This window comes from Pantherophis guttatus, chromosome 2 (genome assembly GCF_059756535.1).
Source record: "Pantherophis guttatus breed Tessera chromosome 2, ASM5975653v1, whole genome shotgun sequence".
In the NCBI taxonomy this organism is placed as follows: Eukaryota; Metazoa; Chordata; class Lepidosauria; order Squamata; family Colubridae; genus Pantherophis; species Pantherophis guttatus.
The window spans coordinates 205,787,272-205,813,738 of record NC_142064.1 but is presented as its reverse complement, the minus strand read 5'-3'; the positions used below and the strand labels follow the sequence as shown (position 1 = coordinate 205,813,738).

At 39.8% G+C, this 26,467-nt stretch overlaps 1 protein-coding gene across 3 annotated transcripts; it reads right to left on the bottom strand.

Moving 5' to 3' along the window:
• Positions 1-24,977, bottom strand: N4BP3 (NEDD4 binding protein 3). 3 transcript variants are annotated; one of them, XM_034441804.3, is made up of 5 exons: positions 24,803-24,977; positions 7,887-8,315; positions 6,115-6,651; positions 2,235-2,492; positions 1-1,447 (listed from the first exon to the last, which is right to left on the bottom strand). In XM_034441804.3, the coding sequence occupies exons 2-5, from the start codon at positions 8,289-8,291 to the stop codon at positions 875-877; spliced, it is 1,773 nt and encodes a 590-aa protein (XP_034297695.1). In that variant the 5' UTR covers positions 8,292-8,315; positions 24,803-24,977; the 3' UTR covers positions 1-874. The 3 variants fall into 3 exon arrangements, with proteins under 3 accessions (XP_034297695.1, XP_034297712.1, XP_034297702.1); XM_034441821.3 differs by lacking the exon at positions 24,803-24,977 and adding an exon at positions 24,051-24,145; XM_034441811.3 differs by lacking the exon at positions 24,803-24,977 and adding an exon at positions 8,608-8,793.
• Positions 24,978-26,467: the final 1,490 nt, after the last annotated feature.

The window sequence follows — 26,467 nt, the reverse complement described above, 5'->3', positions numbered from 1 at the left end:
TTTAGGCAAATATTTATTCAATACATTGCCAGGTTGTGCTTCCATTTCAGAATTCTTTACGTTAGCAAGAACCTTCAAACCTAGAACAGAGACACCAAGCAGCAACCGAACAAATATGTTCATAGCTTCATTCTCATTATTATAGAGAAACTGACCATAAGCCAGATAACATTGTCCTATGATATTTTAACGGCTGAGCCCAAATGGCTTGGCTTGTGCTTTTGTTTCATAGGCCAATGGAACTGGAGTTGCTGCTTCACTTTCCAGAGCCAAAGAAGGATCTCTCTTACAATACAAGATCATACAATCACATTATACCTGGAGCTTTGACCTTGACATAGCATGAGGCCCAGCCAGATGGATAGAAAACAAATGCTATACAGAGGGATTCCTGATAGAGCAGATATTTTATGCCTTGCCTTCTAGTACAGCAAGCCAAGTTTCAAATGATTAATGGACAAGGCTAAACCTTCCTAATAATGAATAACCTATATATTCTTCATTTGTTTTCCCCACTGAGCCATATCAGGAGGGTTCCCAATTACAGCTAATTCACATTCCATAATTTAAAAAGAAACTTCTGTATTGACTCCATGCAGGATACAAAAGGAAAGCCTTTTGCTCTCCAACACAGCAGTGGTACGGAGGCAAGGGTCTATCTGGATTGACAAAAAATTCCAAATATATTGCTGTGATTCCATCCTTTGAACAACAACCTGCAAAATCCTGTATGTTTCTATAGGAACAAACTTCTGCGCTGGGTTAACAGGCTCTTTAGTTTAGACATTTCTTCTACCAAATCTTATAGTCCATGTTGCACTATGGGGCTTCTGCCCATTTGCAATCCCAGCAGAAGATCTTTCTCAAATATAGCTCAGATTTTAGAAGATTCAGCTCTCTCAATCCAAGGTGATTCTGAATCGCTATTTCTAGATTCAGCTGGGAACTGACGAAATTCACTCAGCTGCCTTTCCAGAGCCTGATTTCGATGGTACATCTCCATGTAGCTGGCCTGAATCTCACGCTGATAACGCAAGACTTTTTCTTTTTCCTCTTGCCATATTTTTCGCTCATGCTCAAAGTTTACCGCTTGCAGTTGGGCCTGGCGCCTTTCCCGCAACAATTCTGCCCACAGCCACTCAGTTCCTTCTGCACTCTCACCCTGCATTCCCCGACATTTAGAATCATCTGTTTCACAACCCAAAAAGTCCTGGCACGCTTGCATGGGAGACTCCCTGGAAGAAGGAATAGGGGAACCATGATCTGATAAGGGTTGGAAAGAGTCCCCCAACTGCGCCAGCTGTGAGTCCTTGGCTTGCAACTCTGTTCGAGCCTCCCGCAGCTGTGTTTTCAAACTGAAGATTTCACCCAGTTTCTGGGTCATCTCTTCTTGGGCATCGCGGATCTGCTGCTTCAGCAATGAAATCTCTGCAGTTTTTTGACATACCTGTGAAAAAATATACTAGGATGAAGACAAGAAATTAACAAAGAAAATGTAGTAAGATAAGAGAGTCTATGAGATGGTGGAATATTTCCAACAGAGGCAACAATGACAACCCCAAATACAAAGGGAGATGATGGGATAGCTCCGTGTTGGTGAACCTATGGAACACGTGCCAGAAGCAGAACGCAGAACCATCCCGCAAGGAAAGCACAGCCTCGCTGGCTCTTCTATGTTCCTGTGCACACATGTGCGCCGGTCAATTGGCTGTCACGCATGCGGGAGCAGCAAAACCCAGAAGAGCGGTGTTCCCTCGCGCATGCGCAGGCTGGCACCTGAATTTCCGGGTTACATCGCACGCATGCGCGATGGCCAGCAATTCGCCGGGCGCACATCCATACCGGAAACCGGAAGTTTGGGTGCCAGCCCAAGCATGTATGACGGACCACCGCTCTTCCGGGTATCGGCGCTTCCACGGACGCAAAGGCCAGCAGGGCCACGCATTCTTTAGGGATGGTTTCACGTGCCATTTCTGGCACACAGGCCGGCAAGCGGGGACGTAAAAGGTTAGCCATCCCTGGGATAGGTCATACTGAAGATTTTTTTGTGCCTTTACATATGAAATCTAGTTTCATGGTTGGACAAATCTCTAGTATGGCAGTAATCTTGTCAGTTATCTAACAAGAATATACCTGCTTCATAAAGAAGTCCAAAAGTTCAGTTTAATTCATTGCTTGCACTCAGCATAGACATTAGAACTAAATAAAGATAGTCTTTGGTGCATATTTCTCACCTCCCATTTGGTCTCCTCCAGTTTTGGACTGAGGCGTTCTGCTTGCTGCTGCTGTGCCCTCAGCTCTTCACAGTGGTTCTGTTGAAGATCCAGTTCTTCTTGCAGCCTCTTCTTTTCCTGCTGCACTTTGTAGAGTTGTAGTTGAAGTGCCCTCTGGCTGCGCTGGGCTTGGTACATTACCTGTTGCAGCTTGGCCACATACATTTGCTTTAGCTCATCCAGCTCTTCCATCCAAAGACGCTGTTTGTCTTCAAACACCTGCCAGAGTAAGAGAAGGTTAAGGTGGGCTCACAAAGATTACGCTTCCTATGGAACCTCACATCCGTTTCTCTCAAGAGATGACATAAAAGTCACATCTATACATAGATACACTGCAGTAGCTGAGTATGTCCTAAGATTTTGCTGCTCATTGGAATTAGCCAGTACCTTATAATCAAACTGCTTAAAGGAATATGAAGATGCAATATTAAACTTAGTAGTAATTAAACTTACATTTTTTCTATAAATTTCTTGCCATCCAACATTTTATAGATGGTAAAATAAATCATATCCTGGTGGTATGGGTACTATTGTGAACTCCCAAGAGTGGATAACAACACACACAGGCATTGCTCTGATATCTTAAAAAATAAAATATAGCAATATAGCAGCCTATTCCAAACTGGTACAGGTAGTCCTCGAATTACGACCATAACTGAGCCCAAAATTTAATTGCTAAGTGAGGCAGTTGTTGAGTTTTCCCCTATTTTACCTTTCTTGCCACAGTTTTTAAGTGAATCACTGCAGTTGTTAAGTTAGTAACACGGTTGTAAAGTGAATTTGGCTTCTGCACTGACTTTCTTAGAAAAAAGATGCAAAACATGTCCCCAGAACATTGCAACCATCATAAATATGAGCCAGTTGCCAAGCATCTAAAATCTGATCACGTGATCATGGGGATTCTGCAACTGTCGTAAGTGTGAAAAACATTCATAAGACACTTTCCTCAGTGCCGTTGTAACTGAACAGTCACTGAATGAATGGTTATAAGTCGAGAACTACCTGTATTTTCTTGAACGTCTACAATGGGAAATATTACCTATCATATCTGGGTTTGAGAAAGCTTCTGTATATAGTATTTTCCATCCTTTAATCTAGATTTTTTCTGAATTCATTTATTTATTTAACAAGTAAAGAAAGGATTTTTCAACCAAACAGTTTCAGGAAAAAAATGTGAAGGTTAATTCATTTGATTGCCTATGATATATGAGAACTAGCGTCCGGGGAAGAAGGTTGGAGGCAAAATGCCAACCACGTAAAGCTATAAGTCTGGGTTTAAACTTCCCTCAGTGCTGTCTTCCCCCACCTTGATAGTTAGATCAATAAAACCACTACTTTGGAGTGCTCAGGTCTGAAGTGATGGCTTCCGAGTGAGACAGCTTCATTTCCCTTTCTTGGTGAGGCATGCAAACGAAATGCAGGGATTTGTGAAGCATTTGTGAAGATTTTCTCTGCATCATCAGAGAAAATATTGATAGTTTCCCCATCTTTAATATAAGCAATCAGGCAGGAAAGCACACAGACACACACATATACACCCACACACGTATGTATGGCTGTGAAAGTTGGACCATAAGAAAGGCTGAGCGCCAAAGAATTGAGGCCTTTGAACTATGGTGTTGGAGAAGACTCCTGTGAGTCCCTTGGACTGCAAGGCGATCAAACTGGTCAGTCCTAGAGGAGATCAACCCTGACTGCTCTTTAGAAAGCCAGATCCTGAAGATGAAACTCAAATACTTTGGCCACCTAATGAGAAGGAAGGACTCACTGGAGAAGAGCCTAATGCTGGGAAAGATTGAGGGCAAAAGAAGAATGGGACGACAGAGAATGAGATGGCTGGATGGAGTCACTGAAGCAGTAGGCGTGAACTTAAATGGACTCCAGAGGATGGTAGAGGACAGGAAGGCCTGGAGGAACGTTGTCCATGGGGTCGCGATGGCTCGGACACGACTTCGCAGCTAACAACAACAACACTTCAACAAATGTTGAAGTGCTCTAACTACATAAAAAATTACATATTTCTGTAGCTTCAAAAAGTCCAATAATGTTCCCCAAAATGTTATTATAGTGTCTTGACTATTATAATATGCACCATATGGGGGCTACCCTCAAAAGTATCCAGAAGATTTAGTTGGTTCAAATTGCAGCAGCCCACATGGTTTTGTGCAAATGTAGAATTGCACATGTGTTGCCTCTCTTGGGGAGCTGCATTAGTTGCCAATTTTCTTTGTGGGTCTAATTCAAGATGCTGGTTATTACCCATAAAGCCCTATATGGTTTGGGCCCACCTTATTTCAAGGACCATCTTTTCCCAATTACATCTACTCAATTCAGCAGATTGGAGACGCAGAGTATATTATAGGTTCCTCCTATTAAAGAGGTCCACCTTTTCCATGGTAACTCCCTCCCTGTGGAACTCCATCCCCGCCAAGGTAAGACTGGCTTCATATTCTGCCAAAAGCTCCTAAAGATCTGCTTTTGGCAGTGGGCCTGGAGATTGATATAGAGCCCATCAGATGGCTTCTTTGAATGTTGTTACTGGATTGGGGTGCAAATAGGTTTTGTATTTGGGGGTTTCATTCCTGTATGCTGCCTGGAGTCACTGTGAGTGAGTTGGGCAGCCATATAAATTCCCTTAATAAAAATAAATATTAATATTAATAAATAAAATAAAAATAATAAGAATCATTAATATTAATATTAAAATATTAGGATATGTCTAGTTTAATGAAAAGTTCTAGGGGTGATATTATGTTCCACTATCTAAAGGGTTGCCACAAAGAATAGGGGGTCAACCTATTTTCCAAAGCACTTGAAGGCAAGACAAGAAGCAATGGATAGAAACTAATAAAGGTGGGAACCAATCTAGAAATAAGGACAAATTTCCTGACAGAACAATTATACTAATCAGTGGACTGACTTGCCTCCTGAAGTTGCGGGTGAACCATCACTGGAGGTTTTTAAGAAGAGATTGGACAACGATTTGTTTGAAATATTAGTTTCCTGCTTAAACAGGGAATTGGACTATAAGATCTCCAAGGTCCCTTCCAACTCTGATCATCAGAATAATATTCTGATCAACAGCCAAAAATGGGAGCATCAATTCCCAACTATCCAGGCTCCTTCACACAGGACATCATTCAAGATAGCTCATTTCTTAATAAAAACATAACCTCCCACTGACACAATACACACTGCAAACAACTCAGGCAAGTCACACAACTCTTCCTACATAAACTTTCTTTTCTGACTTTATTATAAATTACAAACATAATGAGATATATCTGCAAAATTAAAAAAGCAGGTTGAGGACTACATCAGTGACAGGATTTGCCTCAGCTTGGGTGTGGAAAGCAGACATAAGAGCTTCAAAATAAGATTCTTGCAAACAAATCAGAACTACTTGTCTACTTGCCCAAATATATCTCTTATTTGTGGCATGCTGAAAGCATAAAAAAGAGGGGAAAAGCAACCAACTGCCTCTCTATAAAAGCTTTCAGCTTCATTGCCTTGAGGCAATTTTTATTCATCAAGAGGTATCCATGAGAGTGGCTATTAAAATGCTTATAGAAAGATTAAAGAATGGATAACAGAGACAGATAATAGATACCGTGTTCCCCTGAAAATAAGACCCTGTCTTATATTTTTTTGAACCCTGAAATAAGCGCTTGGCCTTATTGCCATATGCTCAAAAGCCCGATTGTTGGGGAAAACAGGGTAACAACTATTACAGAGTCGTATGGAGAATTTTACAATCTGAGATGAAGCCAAGTCCAGCAGGCTAATTGAGTTCCTGATATCCATAGGACCCAAAAAATTCCTATGAAGAAAATGTACCCACCTGTGTGAAGGGGTCATCATTCTCACTCAGATTTCTCTTAAACTGACGGAGCTCCATGCCTTTCTCACTCAGTCGGTCCTCAAGCTGCTTCACTACATCTTCCAAAGAATACGTGGGCTCATACGGAGGGGGTGGTTCCCCTGAGCTCTGTAGTCGGCTCAGGCTCTTGCAAGACAGTGGAGCTTTCTCTACTGCCAAAGGATCTCGTGGTCCCAGTGAAGCCCTATCTAAGGAACCACCGATGTGGTTGATGTGTCCTATGGAAGCACTCAGCTGATTTGGACTAGGCTTGAAGCGGGGATTGTATGTGGGAAAACTTTGAATGGAGTTTGTGCCCTCATCAAGACTGATGGTGTGCAGCAGATGGCTACGCAGAGGTCCACGTTGTGAGGAGCTGCCAGTACTGCTCTGGGTTAACAGTGTATGCAAACTCCCATTGCTCTTTGACATCTTCTGTCCTTTGCTGGATGACAGTCCCTGCATAGACAATAAACTCCTCCCGGGCACCACCTTGAAAGCTGAGGGCCTGATCCGACACTGAAATTAACAAAATGGCCATTAGCTGTTAAATTGGCTTTTGCACACTGGATGAATTAGTTTAGCAAGATAGTTTAGCATAGCTGGAATGCAAGGAAATAAGCATATTATTATCATACTTGTAGAATTAGTCATTTAGAACAACTCGTGTCTCTCCTACACATATTCAGCTTTTCAATTTCTTTCAGCTAGTTGTTTTTTTGTAGACGTTTCATTATCAAACTAGGTAACATCAGTGCTGATCAGAAGGGAATACACCAAAGACCCCACAGTTCAACTCTGAGCTACAAATATTCTCTTTTATTAGTAAGATCTAAAGTGGTAAACAATAATTTCTTTCTAGTCAGGATGGAGGGGGGGGAGAGATGTCCTTTGCAGCAGCTTTCCAGAGATTAAGCTGTTTTTAACTATAAAACGTAGAAGCAATCCATCTGGCTGCCATTAAATAAGGATACTGTCTGATAGCACTATTAGCACTGTTTCTCATTGCCTAGATTGGCACTAGCATTTAGGATCCTGTTTCAGAGCTAGATGAATCTTTCAGAGCTGAAGAAAAAGATTCCTCTGCTCCAACTCTGATATGGATGATTGTGATTATCTATCTCAGAAAGAATAACTTTTTTTAGCTTGGCTTTTCTGCTGTTTTAGAGAGTCTCCTGGAAATGACCATAACTAAATGAAGTTTAGCATATCTGACAGTTTGGCACCAGTTCTTAGCAATCACTTTTGTGCTTTTCAGAGATAAACAGATCACATTGCAAGAGCCCCTGCACATAACATCAGGGCCTTTGAGGCATTGCTTCTTTAGGTACCATGACACTAAAGTGACCTGGAAGTGGAGAAATAAGAGCTGTGCATGGATCAACAGGTATTTTTCAAGCCAGCAGAACAGCATGCTAAGTGACATCTCTGAACTAATAAGTGTTGAAATTTGTAAAGAACTGGCTTGGGGTGAATGTCCATCACATGGCCATTCCCACTCTAAAGATTCAGTAACCGATTCAATTCTGTTCAGGGAAGATTACAATTAGCTCAGTTCCTCTGATCCATTAGCTTCTTAGTTTCACACATCATCACACAGCCTTCCCAAAACACATGCTAGCCATAAATCTGTATATTTTAATATCACAAAACTCAGAAATACTCTAGACCTACTGGATAAAGAACAAATATATTTGTTTCATGCCAGAAAACTATTTCTAAAAAATCTGTTACCACATTCTTGACGTCCATACCTTGTCAAAACGTCCACGTTCAGGCAAAGAACTCTTGGAAAAATCTGCTCCTCGTTGATTGTCCTGGAAGTACCGCTCAGGGGACTGATTCTCCCGGTCACTCTCATAATCCCGTTTAAAGCCACCACCAGATGATGGATGCTTCTTCTCAGCCCGAACATCCCGTTTTCCCCCATGTGGGTAACCAGAGACTTCACGTTGCGATATTCCTTTCCGGAGCAACCCGTCTGGTTGGCGCATCCGTCGCAGACCTCCTGATGCAGAGGGCGAGAACTCTTGTTTCTCTACTAGACTGCCGACACTGCCCATCTCACAGTTGTTGTCAGGCTCAGAATCCAGAGAATGAGGATCAAAGAGACAATGGCTGAGGTCACAGGTCACATGAGAGGCCTGTGCTGTTGCCATGGAGATTTAGAGATAATTCCAGCACTGCCAAAAGAAATCATATTCACAAAAATTAGTGATGACTTTGATCCCACCAGCCCCTGTGGGGACATTGATCCCAATCTATTCCTGACAGTCAAAGAACACCAGTTAAACATATCACGGGGATAAGAAAATGGTAATCTTTCAGGCTCAGTAGCTTCAATGCCGGAATCCCCAGTTTTATTTAAAAAAACAAAAAGAAAAAACAACAACCACCAATACTCAAAGACAGCTGACTGCATGAACAGAACTATGTGATTTTCTCAACAAAAGTTCCAAAATGATTTGCTATTACCTTCTTCAAACACCACTGCTAACTTCAGACTCCTGGCTTCTGCATCTCTGTCGTGCTTTACTCACCTCCTGTCAACTACGTTGAAATGGTGCCTCACCAGGAAGAAACCTTTCCCAAAAAGGACTACGTTCCACCCAGTTCAGGCCTAAGGGTATGTTGCACCCTTTCTATGACATGCAGATTCTTAAATCAAGCTCCTCCCCTTACTCTAGGCAATACTGGAATTATTTGTACAGCCACCAGCTCTTTATTGATCAGAAGGGATCGATCTTGGGCTGATGAGCATATGAGATTTTCTAAGAACACCAAAAGCAATCACTGACCATCTCCTCTGCTTACTTGGCTTCATTTACGGAGTTCTGCCAGGAGCAAAGCAGAGGTAGTCCCCCACTTACAATTAATTGTTTAGTGACCATTTGAAGTTACCATGGCACTGAAAAAAGTGACTTCCGACTAGTCCTTGCACTTATAATTATTACATCATCCCTATGGTCACATGATCGAAATTTGGGTGCTTGACAATCGGCACATATACATATACATACATACATACATATATATATATATATATGTAGGTCTTTGGTTATTCAGGTTTTCTCCCACGTAAAATTGGAAGTGTCTTGGCGACGTTTCGACGAAGTCTCACGAAGCCGAAAACACCAGCCTGAAGATGACGAATGAGACTTTGTCGAAACGTCGCCAAGACACTTCCAATTTTACGCGGGAGAAAACCCGAATAACCAAAGACCTACATACAAACACCCGCGAAAACCTCAGAAAACAAATATATATATATATATATATATATATATATATATATATATATATATATATATATATATCTGAAGATGACGAATGAGACTTCGTCGAAACGTCGCCAAGACACTTCCAATTTTACGTGGGAGAAGACCCGAATAACCAAAGACCTACATACAAACACCCGCGAAAACCTGAGAAAACATATATATATATATATATATATCGCTGTTGCAGCATTCTAGAATCATGTGATCATTATTACTGAACCTCTCAGCCAACTTCCAACAAGCAAAGACAATGGGGGAAACCAGATTCACTTAATGACTGTGTGATTCGATTAATAACCATGTGAATTTCTTAACAACTGTAGCAAAAAAGGTTATAAAACCAGGCACAGTTAACTTAGCAACCTCCTTGTTTACCAACAACAATTCTGGTTCTTTTTGATACTTGTGTATCAAAAAAAATCCACAGTTCAGCAAGCAGCTCCACACTACTCTTAAATCCTTCTAAAGTCAGATATATTTAGAATATGTTTGAAGCAGTAACACAGTCAAGTAACAAGATAACCAGCCAGTGGCTGGCCCAGAATAGCCCACGCATTATCAACTGAGAACTTGATTACTGGAATTGCAACAAAGCTAGCATCTCATCAGTGTCAATTTAAATGAGCTTGTTGACAAACACCAGTGCTGACTTCAGATGACAATGTCCCTAAGTACTATAAAGGTAATGGTAAAGATTCCCCTCGCACATAGGTGCTAGCCGTTCCTGACTCTAGGGGGCGGTGCTCATCTCTGTTTCAAAGCCAAAGAGCCAGCGCTGTCCGAAGATGTCTCGGTGGTCATGTGGCCGGCATGACTAAATGCCAAAGGCACATGGAACGCGGTTATTTTCCCACCAAAGGTGGTCCCTATTTTTCTACTTGCATTTTTTACATGCTTTCGAACTGCTAGGTTGGCAGAAGCTGGGACAAGTAACGGGAGCTCACCCCATTACGCGGCACTCAGGTTCGAACCACTGAACTGCTGACCTTTCGATCGACAAGTTCAGCATCTTAGCCACTGAGCCACCATGTCCCTCTTCCCTAAATACTATACAAGCTCCTTAATCATTACATAATTATTAATTAATTAATTAATGCCAGAAGTGAGAAAGCTTGTTGGATGAGAATTGAAATGTTTTCAAGGAAAAACCAAGAAAGTCCAATTTCCATTTGGAGAATCTCCATTGACAATTAATTGAACCAATATACCAATAACCAAAATATTGAAAAATATCATATGGGAAGAAGATGTTTGTCAACAGATACAAAAGCATGCATAGCTGAATGAGAAACAGATCCTATGGTTTCCAATTTTCCCTTTCCACTAAGCCAACTCTAGTTAATTCAAGTGGTCAACATCAAGGCAATATGAAAGGGTTTTTTTTTCCATGGTAGCCATCTTCTATATGCTTTTCTTCTTCCCACATGTGTTAATAATATAATCTTTCCAAGTAGGCCTATGGTAGAGAGCCAGACTAGCTATACTGTAGCTGATGTTGGCACTGCTCTTACAGCAGAGTAACCAATTTTAATGTATGCAGCTGGGCCCTCAATTTAAATAAGAACAAGAAAGGGCAAGAGCTGAGGTCTTGCATCAAAATATTCTTTTTTCAACATCAGTAGAAGAGAAGTGGAGGATAGGTCCCAGAGGTGTGACCCAGATGGGAATGGCAAACCCCCTGGTTCTTGGAACATCTCTGTTCCAGAAGGTCATACCCATTGACTTCCAATATCCTGTGTATAATGTAAATAAAAATAATAATCATGATTCTTAATTGCTCATACACATAAGCATTTGCACATACATGTGCATCCTATCTAGCAGTTAAAACTGGAAATTGTCACTGTCTTTTAAAGCTTCATTTCTTAGCAGCCAAGTACTGTGTGCAAATTCCTGAGAGGAGGAAGCTGGCAGTGAAATGGAATAAGCAGCTGGAATTCATACTGTGGATACTGTTGGCATTCAACTTAGTGTACAAGATGCAGTTTGTTGTATCTAATCTTCCACTTGTTTTGAAATCTTTGAATTTCTCTTTATGGGCATCTTAAAGAATATGCCTTAGTATGTTAAATATCATATTTACTAGGACCGACAGTACATACATACATTTCCATTGCACTATTTCCTTTCAGGATAAGCAACATTATGTAGAGTGCGGAAAAAAGTGCAACAAATAGTTCAGCCAAGGAAATTAAAGGCAAAAATAAGAAAAAAGATACGGCAATGTAGCTGATTGCCAACACAAATGCAATATGCACAAACACATTAAACAAGTTTTATAGACATACATAAGCAAGCATAGCTGCTGTTGTGGGGGAAATGCCTACTTTAATAAGGAAGTGTAGCATTTGGAGACTGTTGAAACAGAAATATTTTTATTGGCATGCACAATTACAGTAATCACTGGGCTCTTTGCCAAAGGAATACAGAAGAGCCTTAAACAAAACTATGGTACAGATTGTATGTCTTTGATTTGTTGGACAGGAATGATAAAATAAATATTGAATATCATATTATAACCTTTACAGCCATAATGTAGCAACTGATAATGTGGGTCCTCTAACTACATATACTAATACTCATATACCATAAACAATTTATTGTGGCCATTTACTGCCTCCTCTTCATACCATAAAAAGACAAGTTTGGGTTTTATTATCTGTCCCTTTCTCAGGATCAAAATTCCAGCTAGCTGTTTTTTCCTCTCACATTTTCTCATGTTTCAGTCATAGCCAGAATATGTCATTAAACATCCACTCTGTCATTTAACATTTCTTCACTTACAGTTAACAGTTTCAGTTAAGGAAATGTGGTTGCCAAAAAAACCCACCACACAATTGCTAGATATCATCAGCCGACACCAAACTGAGCATAAGCCAAGTGAAAGAAACCATACAAGGCTGGAAAACATGGAGACACCTGGTCCATAGAATGGCTGAGAATCGGATCTGATTGAACAGATAGCATTAGCATCTTAAGTCGCGCCATCTATACTTGCAGCCTTAGCCTTCCATTTAAAGCATTTCCAGCATTTTTTTCTTCAACATTAATAATTATAGAATTCGTTTCGATTCCATTCTTCAGTATATCACTATCATTCCCATGTATCTCACTAAGATACACTGCCGATTCCTTCACTTTAGTTTCATCATAAAACATCCCCTTCATTAATAGCAGAGTAAAATCACTCTGCTAGAAAGTCCTTCCTCAGCCCACCTACAGAGGAGGGATCTATTAAAGCAGGGGTGTCAAACTCGGATACGGTCCACCGAGTGCTTAGATTTGGCCCACGGGGCTGCCCTGGAAACAGCGAAGGATTGGCCCGTGGTGCTTATGCCAGCAAAAATGGAGCTCGGGAGAGCTGCATATGCCAAGCTCCGTTTTCACTGCCAGAGGGTTGCAGGAGGCCATCACAGCTGGAAACAGAGCTCACTAGGGCCACGCACAGCCCCCCCCCAGCTCTGTTTTCGCTGGCAGATATTTTCAGGAGGCCGTCGCAGGCGAAAACGGAGCTTGGGAGCCCGTTTTCACTGGCAGAGGTGCCTGTGAAAACGGGCACCTCTGGGAAATGGGCACACTCATGGGAAACCATGAGTGACGCTGAGCTGGTCATGCCCACCCTGGCTGCACCCACCCCCACCCAGCCCCGAGGTCAAACACAACCCTGATGCAGCCCTCAATGAAATTCAAGTTTGACACTCCTGTATTAAAGCAATGAGAAGGTAAATATGGCCTAAGCCCAAATAATGTAGGGGTTTTGTGTAAATGTCTCAGACAGAAAACCCCCTAATTCATATAAGAAGGGGAGAAGGTATAGCATAATCAGACTTGCAAGATTTTGTTATTATAGTGTATCTTAATAAAAGTTGTTTTAGTCTTCTGTGGAATTTATTTCTTAGTCTTCTCTACCTCATGGAATTGACAGCTCCCTTGACCCACTTTTACCAAATTTTATTTCCATTAAATTGTTCTGCAAGTTCTCTGACTCTTTTAATCTGTATTGTTCCTTGTTCTCTATATAAATTATACAATATCTTTCTTCTCATTCTCATTTTTGCAGATTAATTTTTATGCATATAATCTCACCCACCTCATCATTTCATGAAGCATAGGCATCCCAAGAAATCAGTGTTTTTGTCAAGAGCAGTGCAATCTCTGTCCTTTTTGTATATGTATAAAAAGGTATGTATGATCCTACAACATGCACACAAAAGGGACAAAAAAAGCACCACATCAACATGATGCTCCTTTCATAAATTTTCCTCTTTGCCCTTCTTTTGCGGATGCCTCTCCTGGAGCTATCTACAGGAGTATCCAGTATAAAAAAAATCAAACTGATTATAATCAAGAAAGCAAAACCTAACCTTTGTATGATTCCCACCCGTATTTGTGGGTGTCATTTGTGTCATTTATGTCATTTATTATCATCTTAAATACCATCTAATTTTTTATTATCATCACTCACCGTAGTCTAATATTAAATTATCAGCAACCTTTGGATTCCTAACACAACAACAAACAGCAACAACAAATAGCATGACAAGTTGTATTCTCTAACATAAATTTTAAACTCTTTTGTTCATAATGAAACCTATTCCTCCACTTCCTGTCTATATTCATCAACTCCACACCAAGATTAGACCACCTTCATTCATATATCTGTTACATCAATCCTCTTTCTCTTATTTGCACAAATACACAAAATATTTCATGCTCTTTACCATTTATTCCTCTTGCATTCGAAGTCACATTATTCTATATTCCCTGGTTGTCATTAGATGAGTCCATAAGATTGACCTCCGCCAACCCTTATGGCTTTGGTCAACATAATGCTTTTTAGTATTAGAACCACGGTGGAACAGTGGTTAGAATGCAGTAGTGCAGGCTACTTCTACTGATCACCGGCTGCCAGCGGTTTGGCAGTTCGAATCTCACTGGCTCAAGTTTGACTCAGTCTTTCATCCTTCTGAGGTGGGAAAAATGACGACCCAGACTGTTGGCGGCAATATGCGGACTGTAAACCACTTAGAGAGGGTTGCAAAGCACTGTGAAGTGGTATATAAATCTAAGTGCTGTTGCTATTGCTAGTAAAGTAGAAAATGTGTAAGTAAGCTAAATTCCCAGTCTTGCAACATACAGCCAGGGTGGATAAAAATCGATGATTTTATAAAAAAAAATAATTTAAAAAATGGATTTTTAAAATTTAAATCGGATTTTTTAAAAAATCAAATTTATTTTAACAAAATGCTTTTGGAGTAAAACTCTTTCTAAATATAGCTTTCTATTTAAGATACATTAATAATTTAGTTTATTCAGCATGAAATGGAGCTTAGTTATGTAGCATGAGGCTGTATATTCTGCAAAATTAGGACTGTCAGTGAGTCAACAGTGGGTTAGAGGAGAAGCCGCTGTGGGAGAGAGATGGCATTTCCTCTTTAAAAATTATGATTTAAATCGAGTTGATTTATATCAAGCCTTCTTAGTAGTGATTTAAATCATGATTACTGTAAAGACAACTTGGATTATTTTTGGTATATGTGAAGCAATATGCTGGAAGTGTAACCAAATGTGTTTTACTGTCAGCATGTTTATATTTGTAGAAATACATTTATCATCATCATCATTATGATGAGATAAATATGCTGGGGTGGGAAAACACTAGATGGCAAGAGAGTGTTTTCTAACTCTGCTACCATCTAGTGGTTGTTTGGTTGTTTGCAGCCTAGGATCAGATCAACAGACTGGAGAGAATTATGAATTGGTACTTCTAGACTTAAATGTTCAATATGAAACTATACCGGGGTGAAATGCTCCCGGTTCAGACCGGCTCAGGTGAGTAGGTAGCGATGATGGCCGGTGGTTCGGAGAACCGGTAGCAATGGAAGCTGGAGGCTCCGCCCACCCGCCACCCGTCCCATTCCCTGGAGTCGGGGAATGCACCATTCCCTGACTCCTACTGCTCACCTTTCTCCCGCAGCTGTCAGGGAAGGCAAGCACCCAAAAGGTACCGGAGTCACTCACTCTCCTTCTTGAATGAGCCGCTCTGGTCCATGCGCCGGCTGCGCAAGCGCATACTGTTTATTTAATTCAGTGGCAGGTTGGATGTGCGCTTGCACAGCCGGTGCGTGGACCAGTGCGGCTCATTCAAGAAGGAGAGTGAGCAACTCCGGTACCTTTCGGATGCTTGCCTTCCCTCACAGCCAGCTGCGGGAGAAAGGTGGGCAGTAGGAGTCGGGGAATGGTGCATTCCCTGACTCCGGGGAATGGAGCGGGTAGGCGGAGTCATGGGAGAAAGGTAAGGACACGCATTTAAAAAGTTTTCCTACTGGGTTCTGTGGGCGTGGCTTGATGGGAGGGGGGTCTTGTAACTGAGTGGGCGTGGCTGAGTGACTTTGAGTTGGCCACACCCACTCAGTCACAGGACACCCCCCCCAAGCCACGCTCACAGAACCAGTAGGGAAAAATTTTAGATTTCACCCCTGATCTATACCCCAATTAAAAGAGGGTAATCAGGAAAGGAAGCAGAGAATATTTGTTGCAAAATGCAATTATGAGAGTCTCATGTTTGTTTCCCACTTACAATTGCAATTGTTATTGCATCTTATCTGAACTGTATTTTATGATTCTTGTTCTGTCACAATAGGGAGGATCAGTGCCTTCCATATAGGAGAAGAACTCTGCCTTATTGCAAAACGGGGCATTCCAATCATTTGTCTGTTGAGCACTTTCATTTCCATACAGCATCAGGAAAAAGCTAGTTATATAATGATTGTATTTGTATAATAGGCTTAATCTGATTACAGTGAATTTATTTTCCAACACTTATATACCACTTACTTAAGTGAACCCTGGTTCACTTAAGTAAGTGATATATAACCCCTGGTTATTTCATAATAATAATAAACAGGATAACACTATCAGTAGATGAAGGCATTAAAAGAGAATTAAAATCAACCAAATTCAACAGAATTAAAGTTAAGATAACTAAATTCAGTCACACCACTGAATGAGTACTCTTGTAGTTCCAATGTTGCAAAAGGTTGGAGCTGGAAGACTACATCTTCAGTTCTTGAAAGTGGCCTGTGTAGGGCCACCTGAATTTAGAAAGAAGCTTGTCTAAGAAAACCTGTTTCTGGATTCCTCCCCTCCCCATTACTGCCAGAGATGCATCTATAGTACCGGTATGTACCTGTTGGCTAAACAAACAGGATGATGAGATTCTGATCCAACTGGAATTGTGAATCCACTGTACCTCCAAATCACAGACTTGCTCCTCTGGGAGGAATATGATCCCCACCAAAGTCAGAAAAGGGACCCTGAAACTGCCAAGTTATTCTGTATGAACACCTACTCTGTTTTTTAACAACTCTGTTTTCTTTGTCCTATTCAGTCTCATATTGTTTCCAGATACCAGGTAAAGAACTTCACTGCGTGTCTGTGAAAGCAGAAGAGTTACCCTAGTCTTGGAAGCAAAAAAAGACCTTGCTGTATTTCCCCTCTTTTTATAAATATTTACGATCCTTCAAATCTAGAGACCAAATGCTCCTGTTGCAGAATATACAGATCCTGTTTTACGTTAACTTCTAATTGCCATAAAAATTTATATCATGATTTATATCTGAAGATTAGAACTGAGAGGTCTGAGTAAAATGGACCCATTCTATAAATGCTGGTAGTTTGCAATGTTCGGTTGTGGATAATACTGTATTTTGGACATACTCTTCATGGATTCTTATTTTGTATATTTTTTTCACTGATTAGAGGCCTATCTAGTCCATCATTCTGTGCCACACTGTAAGTGAACTTGACATATGTGGAAAGCTGGACTGGAATCAGTGTCTCTTTTCAGATCATTTACAATAAGCAGTGATTAGGAACAATAAATACAAATCAATGTTACCAAGTGTACTACATAAAATTATTTCTGTCTATCAGTCCAGAATCTCTCTGCAATTAGTTTCAGTGGATGATTTAAATTCTAACACATACAGAAAGGAAAAAAAATCCTCTTTATTCATATTATATGAGCCAGGCATTACTTAATAGGCATTCATTGCCTCTCCCTTTATTCTTCATTTTTCAAGTGGAAGAACTATTCCTCATAGAGGAGTTATTTGGTTGTCATTTCTGAAGCTTTCTTAAAAAACCTATTGTGGCTAATATTATTAGATATCTATTCTCAAATTCCATTTAAATTCATCTAAAATTGATAGTGCATTTCATTCATTGATGGTGACACAGTAGTAATAATAATACTTATTTGAATTCATTTCTTTATTTTTTAATCTACTGCCAAACAATTTTTGCTAAATGACAATGAATTCTAGTAAGAACTGTACTCTTTCTGCACAGTGCATAATTTTTCTAAACCTTAGTTAGTCATGTGTTCCCGCAAAGAGCTTCATATGCTTAAAATTTTCCTTAGAGGAAAATATTTCCACGCCATGATAATTTCTTCTAGTTATGCAATGACCTTTCTCAGACAGAGGAATCATAATCATACATTTCAGTCAATAGAATAGCTAATGGAAACTTCACTCCCAAATTAGGTCTTCATCAGCCAGCTTCTTAATTCAGGAATACCTTTTCATGGAATCCATTATGTTTTGTTTCCGGAACCTCACATCCTCCAAGATACCCCAAGGGGATTTGTGGGCTATTTGCTGTTGTAAACCTGTAGCAAGAGCTATTTTGCAAGACATGTTTTCCAATGGGGAAAGGAAAAGTCATGGAGAAGTACAATAAAACCTTGATATAATGGGCTGTGAATACAATGGGCAAGAGGGGAAGTGAAATCCAGGTTTAATTATACTATGGTATTCAGTACCTATAGATAACAGATAGTGTTTACATATTGCAATAAGCCATAAAGTAATTTGTTTGGTCTTGATTTAGCATAATTTACCCTGTTGGATAAACCAATTGACTACAGTTTATTCAAAGTTAATGGGTAAACAAAATGTTATTTAGTAAAATGTGTGAAGTAGGTCACTATGTAGATGTTCTGAGTTAGCCACACCTGTTGAAGATTCTTAGTAGACTATGCACACTGCTGACAGTACAGAATGGTGGAGCACCTCTCACTACCAACCAAATATTTTCAGGCAAGACCAGTATCCAGAGAAGAAGAAAGACAGCCTTAATCCCTATGTGGCCCATGTAAACTATAATTTCTTCTCTAAACAAGGTGAGGCAGCAATTGAAAACAAGGAAATAGCCAGTATTTCCTGTAACCTACAAACTCTAAGAATAGCAATGTCACAGGAAGCAGCTTGTGAAAGCCCCAGGCAGGTAAAGCTGACTGTGTCTGGAGCATTCAGAACTGGAAAGCAATATCCAGACATTCCTTTGAGTATGAGTATTTTCAGTCTTGGCTCTGCTCTGAGAGCGCTCTTTCAGGAACAAAATAAATATGTCTACAGAACTGCTTTGCCACAGACAGTATTTGCAGACACCCCAACTCAAATCATCATATGGCAAGAGATACAGGAAATAGCACATGGCCATCAATGTCCTACAAAGAACTCCAAAGAAATCCACAAGTCGTTTGGTTCTAGCTCTCCTACAAATGAATAATGAAATCACCCTCTCTTTAAGGAGAATTCTACAGCCTAATGTTCTTGGCTAGATGATTCAAAGCAATTAAATTTGTAGTTTCAAATACAAACAGAACTATTTCAGATACGAGTGCATAGCTACTGGGCTTATAACAGCTACTGAGGGCCATGTTGCCCACATACACCCTCAGGGTTAATTTAATCACAGTTTATTCAATTGAACCAATTTTCTGTGTTCTTTTAACAATGGATAACATTCTCTACTATTAATTAGTGGTATTAATAATTATTAGCTACATGCTAATTGGAATTATATGCTAGGCTAAAACTGGGTTGAATTAGAAGTATATGCTAGGCTAAAATCGGTTGGACAGATTGGGGCTCAGTATTTTATGCAAACTTTTTCTTTATGTGTTTTAGCACAGTGTAAAAATAATAAATACAATATTGCCCACATAAAGTACATATTCATATAAAATGTAATCAACTTGTATTCTGAAATAAGAAAATGCCTTGTTTTAGTGTATATAGCCTATTCTCTAATGCAAACTACACATTTTTAAAAGAAATATTTGATTTATAAACTGCCATACTTCATAGGCTCTACACAATTATACAAAATCAAACCCAGTACAAAGAACAATTGTAAGACAATAAATTCACTTAAGTAAGATGGGTGGTATAGAAATGTGATGAATGAATGAATGAAATTGTAAAAATAACAAAAAAAGCAATGATGTAATCTTCCCATAATTTAGTCACTAAAGGCCTTCCAGAAAAAAAGTGTCAACAATGTTTGCATATATTATATCACTGAGAGAATACTTCTGATTATCAAAAGTGGGAAGATAAGACCAAAATAAAATAGCTAGGATAAAATTGGTTATCTGATAATTTTTTGTACCATGAACTGCAACAAATACGAAACCAAGTATTAAAGCTCTTACCTGATATAATCCCACTTTGATTTCATATCTAACAAAAGATTTTATTCCAAACTTTAGCAAATTTTCTGCAACTATTTCTGCACATTATTTATAAGAATTGGAAAACAAAGTACGTACTGTGACTGAACCCTCTCCCTACATAAAAATCCCCATGAAATCAAAAGGGCATTAGTACTATCTTGTTTGTGATCTGGATTATAGTTTGCTCATGGCTCTGATTATGAATGCATAGAGAACTTGCACAATGTTTAGCTTATTTAACTTTTCAGAGTTGGGAATTTCCCTCAACAATCAGCGAGCCTGGAGGGTTTTATATTCCTTAAATTGAAATATATCACTTGGCTTACAGCAGGAGACAACAAGCTATTTTTGCAGCACAACCCACTGTTTCCATTTAGTAAACTGTAGTTAGAATGTGTAACTTGATCTGCAGTAGGTGGAAAGAATGATACTGTACTGCTACCATTGATAGATAAATGATCCTGATTCCTGACTTAATATTCTTTTCTGCCCAAAGTCTTGATTCTACCAATAATCAAATGTTATATTTGTAACTATAAATTAATGAGTGACAGCACAGCAAACTAGTCATACGTATGGAGATGAAACCTTATAATCAGATTTAGAGATTCCTTATAGCAACCTCTCCAATAAAGTGGGTTAGAATGAAGATCCCATTTCACTAAGACTCAAACGGAATGGGACAACTTGCCATGGCCATCTTGCCATGGCCAACTCATCACGAGACAACTTAACACAGGACAATTCAACAATTCAGTTTAATTGTCTAAAATAATTAAAACATTTTAATTTTTGTCAACCACATTTCATTTTGTCCCTCTTTTGGAATCCTTTCTTTAATGATTCTGTTTGACCATTTCTTTGATATCAGTGTAACTCTTGTCCCGTGACAAGTTACACTATTTGAAAACAGGTTAGGATCAAGTTGTCATGGAGAAAATCTATGTAACCATTAAGAGCCAATATGGATCTGATAGCACACAATCAGTATTACAATATTGATGAAGCTTGCTTATGGAGTGGCTGAACAAGTTAAAAGTTGTTGGCTATATATGAATGGAGTGATATTAATTATGAAAGTAAAGCATGTGGGAGAATAAATAAAATGTTTGAAAATGCTTCAGTAGGGAGCAGGAACTAAGGCAATGTGTGATTAATTTATAAACAGATAAATCTCTAAATACTTATGGTAATAATAGAGCTATGTTGGTTGGGGATGTGAATGTATGTGTTCTTTTTATGAAGATGCCATTTTGCTAGCCAAAAACTGAACTATTTACAGTGAATATTAGATTGATTACATGATGAGAAACACTGATCTGAACATGAACATACTGACATGCCTATGTTTAAAAGCATGCACCTATCCCTTTTGTTATGTGGGATAGGATATGTCAGGAGAAACATAAAATTAAGTTGAATATTACAGGAAGAGAACATTTGAAAAATGTGTGTGATAAAACAGGAAGAGATAGGATGAAGGAGTAATGAATGAATGTAGACAGAATACAGGTAGTCCTCAACTTATGACCACAGTTGAGCCCAAGATTTCTGTTGCTAAATGAGATAGTTAAGTGAGTTTTGCCCCATTTTACCTTTCTTGCCACAGTTAAGTGAATCACTGTAGTTGTTCACTTAATAACATACTTGTTAAGTGAATCTGGCTTCCCCATCGATTTTGTTTGTCAGAAGATTGCAAAAGGTAATCACATGATCCTGGACACTGTAATCATTATAAATATGAATCAGTTGCCAAGCGTCTCAATTTTGAACACATTACCAAGAGGATTTTCAAATGGTCATAAGTGTGAAAAATGGTCATAAGTCACTTTTCAGTATCATTGTAATTCTGAATGGTCACTAAATGAACTGTTGTAAATCAAGGAGTTCCTATATAATGTGGAGTAAATAAGTGTGAGTTTTAGAGTCTTAGACCAATATAGAAAAGTGACTCACTAATAGGAAAGAAATATGCTGAAGGGGTTTGGAATGGACTGAAAGGAAGGAGTAAATTGAGAAAATTGTGGTGGAATGGAGTTAGGCTAAACGGAAAGAAGGAGAAGTTTAGAGGTTAGTTTATGAAGCAATGTATGGATATGATAAAAGCATCAATGATTTGTAAAGTAGAAAAACTTACAGTGAATGGTATATATAATCACAATTTCCTTTTCTGGTCCCAAGCCTTTAATTTTTTGAGCTATTTTTACCCTCTTTTTAAGATTTATATAATACAATATTGCTTAGCCCAAAAGAGAAGAGCATGATAGGTACAAATACAAATGAATATTATATAAAAAATCCAGAGTTTAACATCGGAAAAAGATTAATTATCTGTTATTGATATTAGCTTATACTTTCCTAACTCAGAAATGACGGGCCACAAAAAATGTGAAGTTTTCAAGTTGGTCCTTTAATACCATATAATTAAAACTTAAATGCACACTCACACCCACAAACAGAAATTATATCATAGCAAACACAATCCCATACACATTAGGTGTATCTATAAATACATCTATAATCGTAGAGAGACTAGATTTAGATATCCATATTTCTATCCAAGCACCATTTGCAAGGATGAATCCATTAGAAATTAGCTGTTAGGCAATTTGGGGGCATTGTTCAAATGTTTGGGGGAAGATGTCATGATGGCAATGGAATCAGTTTGTCTCCCAAGACCTCCCATTCTCACTTTTAATTCTCTACACACAAATACACACACAAATCACCGGATGGCCTCCAGCTGTCCTTTGGAAAGTTCCCCTACAACTACTGACCTCTCAAGTTTTGCCCATGCCAATATTTGGTGTTTTCCAAACATTCTTATTGTTTTGTAAGAATTCTCTGGAGACTTAGAAGAAATAACTGCATTCGTTCCATTTTAAAACAAATGGTAACTTGTGAACAATTCTTCTGCAAAGCAGCTTCTCACAAATAGGTTTTCTATCAATAACCAGTTGTATAAAATCCACTAGTTGTCAGTTGAACCGATGCTGTTTATCCATGGATTTAAAATATGGGTAGTAAGGAGTGAAAGAAGGATCTGGGACTCAGAATTCATTTCCTGCTCTTCCAAACTTTTACAGTGAGATTTAAATATAGATTTGTGCTACTACCTTATCTACGAAGAATGCTATTACAATTGTTCTTTTGAATTCTAGGTAATTTAACTGAATTAATTTAAAAACATCAGAACAGTGTTCCAAGGCTGAAATCTTGCAATTTCCATAATCTTTGTTTACACAGGAGAGTTTCCTTATTTTATAAATTGCATAGTCAAACATTTGCATATTCAGGAATCTGCCCCTTTTACAAACAGAGGGCAGAACTTCAGGGTGGTCTCTTCCAAGAAAAGAATAAGGCCGGCAGCAGAAGAGCAACAGTCCCAAAGGAGTCGGATGATGGTTTCATGCAGACAACTAAGGGCGCACAAAAGACTGAAGGAAAAGGATCGTTTACAGCAGAACTGTAAATGATCCAAATTGAAATGAAAGCCAAATTGGATTTAATTATTTTTAAATTATTTTAATTTTCATACTGTATGTATTTTAACCCTGGCTGTTCACCGCCCTGAGTCCTTCGGGAGAAGGGCGGTATAAAAATTTAATAAATAAATAAATAAATAAAATAAACTACATAGACACACAACATACTCGAGATCTACTACTGAATTCTGAACTAATTTATGCCTGATGCCTGTTATATCTTGGGACTCTGGTCATCAAACATTCCAGAGGATTCCACCTGTATACATGATTTAAATCAATGAACTTTTTTTTTTGCCTTTTCTGTTGCGAGGGCAAAGCGTTTGAGAACTGTATAAAGAGATCGTTCGCATCTACGGCACTGATCTGGAGCTTGTTTATTAAAAGCAGCTCCCCGCATTTTTATTTCATTTTCCGGGGACAATGAGCGTAGGTGAAATCGTTTAATCTCTGAAGAGCAGCAGCCCCAATTCACCTTCGCGTGAACTATGATTAGGCTGCCTGCTGGCAAAAAAAGCAAAAAAAACAACCAGGCGCTGCTCTGCGTTCCTGCCGGGCTATATTCTAATCTATCTAGTTTGCTATTCTGCCCTGCTGGATAAAAGGCGCGCACAGAACCCGACCTACCGTATAGCTATCATGTGTTCCGGTTTATCCAGATCTACGGCTCGGTAGAAAACTATCCCGGCATTAATGTCACAATGCGAAGTTACCCAGGAGGCAATTCATTGAGAGGAGTTCTCTACACAAACTAATTACATCGCTACCATGATTATCCCAGCTTTTTTTTACCCCAGCCAAGCGGGACCGCGCCGAGCCTCTGCCATGGAGGGATCGTCCTCCACAAATAAAAAGGTGTCACTTTTCTCTCCCCCCCCCCCCACCACCAACTCGGCTTCGGGCAAATCAGCAGCTGGCTCTGCCGGACTGGCTTCGCTGGCCGGCCATCCTCCCTACCCCACCCCATCACTTCGAGATGCTGAGTCCGGCACTAAAGAGACCAAACTCCTTCGCTCCAAGTAATGTCCGAGGCAACGTGAACCAGCCGTCCCCCACCGGCATCTTTATATCCCCCACAAACAACCATTAACCGGTCCCGTATCCCATCTGCCGCCCCCAACACCCGTAAACCGGCCTCAAGGAATCGGGTCCAGCCGGCTGCAGACCACCAAGGGAAGCGGTTCCCCTTTTCTCTTTGGAACCCACGTGTCGGGGAATCAGTGGATTAAATCGAGGCGGGTTTCAGAAGGGCAGACCAAAGTATTGGTGTCCGAGGAAACCCAGAGGACAAAGGCAACTGGACCGATCTCGAATTTTTTTTTTTAAAAAAGGGGGATTTTCGAGAAAACTTCCCGGCCCAGTGGCCAAGAGCGACTCACCATCGTTGCTGCTCGAAAGGTCGATCCTTTGCTTAGATGGGATTCGCCTCCATTGCTCCGCAGCCCCTCAAGCTTAGATCCGCCTTCCCTCGCTGAGATTTGAACACCCCACAGTACAGTAGGCAAGGAATCCAAGAGTTTTTGGCTGCGCCGCTGGGGAGGCAGCAAAACCCGGACTGGAGTTATTTTAGCGTCTACACGCCTACTCAGATTTTAGAAGTGAAAAAAGCTAAGGCTAACGCTAATAGACTGCGGCAAGGGGAACGCTAAAGTGCGGCCTGGATTTTGCCTTTTTCCTCTGACCTTGGCCTGGCCAACAAAGGGGAGGGAAGACACAGATTTAACTTTGCTGCGGTATTTCAGCGATCGTGTATTCTAGATGTTGCCCCACTGATTCAGGAAAAAAAAGTGCAGCAGTCTAATTGAGCAGGATTATAAAATCAATTAAGCTGTCCCCTAAAAAAGAAAAAAGTACAGTTTCTTAGGAATGAAAAAAAAACCTATATATTGAAAACTATATACAGGAAAACAAATACTAGTATCATATAGTTCTGAATTAAGTTGTTATCTCCACTGAAATTCTTCTGGATATCAGAACAGGGGAAAAAATGTAATTTAACATTCGTAATCATTGTTCCTGTAATTCAAACTACTACATTTTCTGTAGCGTTTCTTTGCAAGTTTAGTTCTGACTGGGTCATTGAGGAGATTGATACTTAAAGGAACTGGGTTTTTTTTTTTTTTTAATTCCAGGGGTTCCAGTATTAATATGTTATGGAACTCACGTAAGGACAAGAGCCAGACAGCAATTGTATGGCTCCTGGGAAAAAAAAATAGCATCTACAGAGTTGAGTCAGTAGGATGATTTGTATCTGGATGTCAGGAAACTTCAACTTGTAGATCATGGTATATCAAGCACTCTATGCTGGTGTTCAATACCTTCACAATCTATAGAATGGGAACGACAGAGGTGTGGGTTTCAGCAGGTTCTGACCAGTTCTGGAAGTGGTACTGGTAGTGGAAATTTTGAATAGTTCATAGTAAGTTGGTAGTAAAAAATCTGACTGGCCCTGCCCCCATCTATTCTCTGCCTCCCAAGTCCCAGCTGATTGAGAGGAAATGGGGATTTTACAGTATTCTTCCCCTGCCATGCCCACCAAGCCATGCCACACCCACCAAGCCACACCCACAGAACTGGTAGTAAAAAAAATCTGAAACCCACCACTGGAACATGAGTGTATTAATCCATAAATTTGACCCCAAAGTCAAAGAATATTGCTGTCAGCTTTGGAAGCCATATTAGGGCAGAAGTTCCAATGCTGCCACCTTCCCATGTGTGGGAAAGTAGGAGAGGGGGTTAGTAGACATAATAGCATTCTTCCTGTCGTTCAAGGTCAGGGCGATCCAGCATCTGGAGAAGGAGTGGTCAGGGGGCTGGATCGGGATGGAACGGATGTTGATTGGAGCATGTGACTGACTGGATGGAAAAGGGGATGGTTTGAGGAGCTTTGACTTACTGAAGGAAAGCCCGGGCTTTTCAGATTCGGGTTTCCCCAGATGTGCCAGTTTGCCTATTCTAGTAAAGAGAACTTTGGAAAATGCTTGCTTCCGCGTCTATACTTGGAGTTGGGGTTTTCCTGGAACGTTGACAATTGCATTGAAATA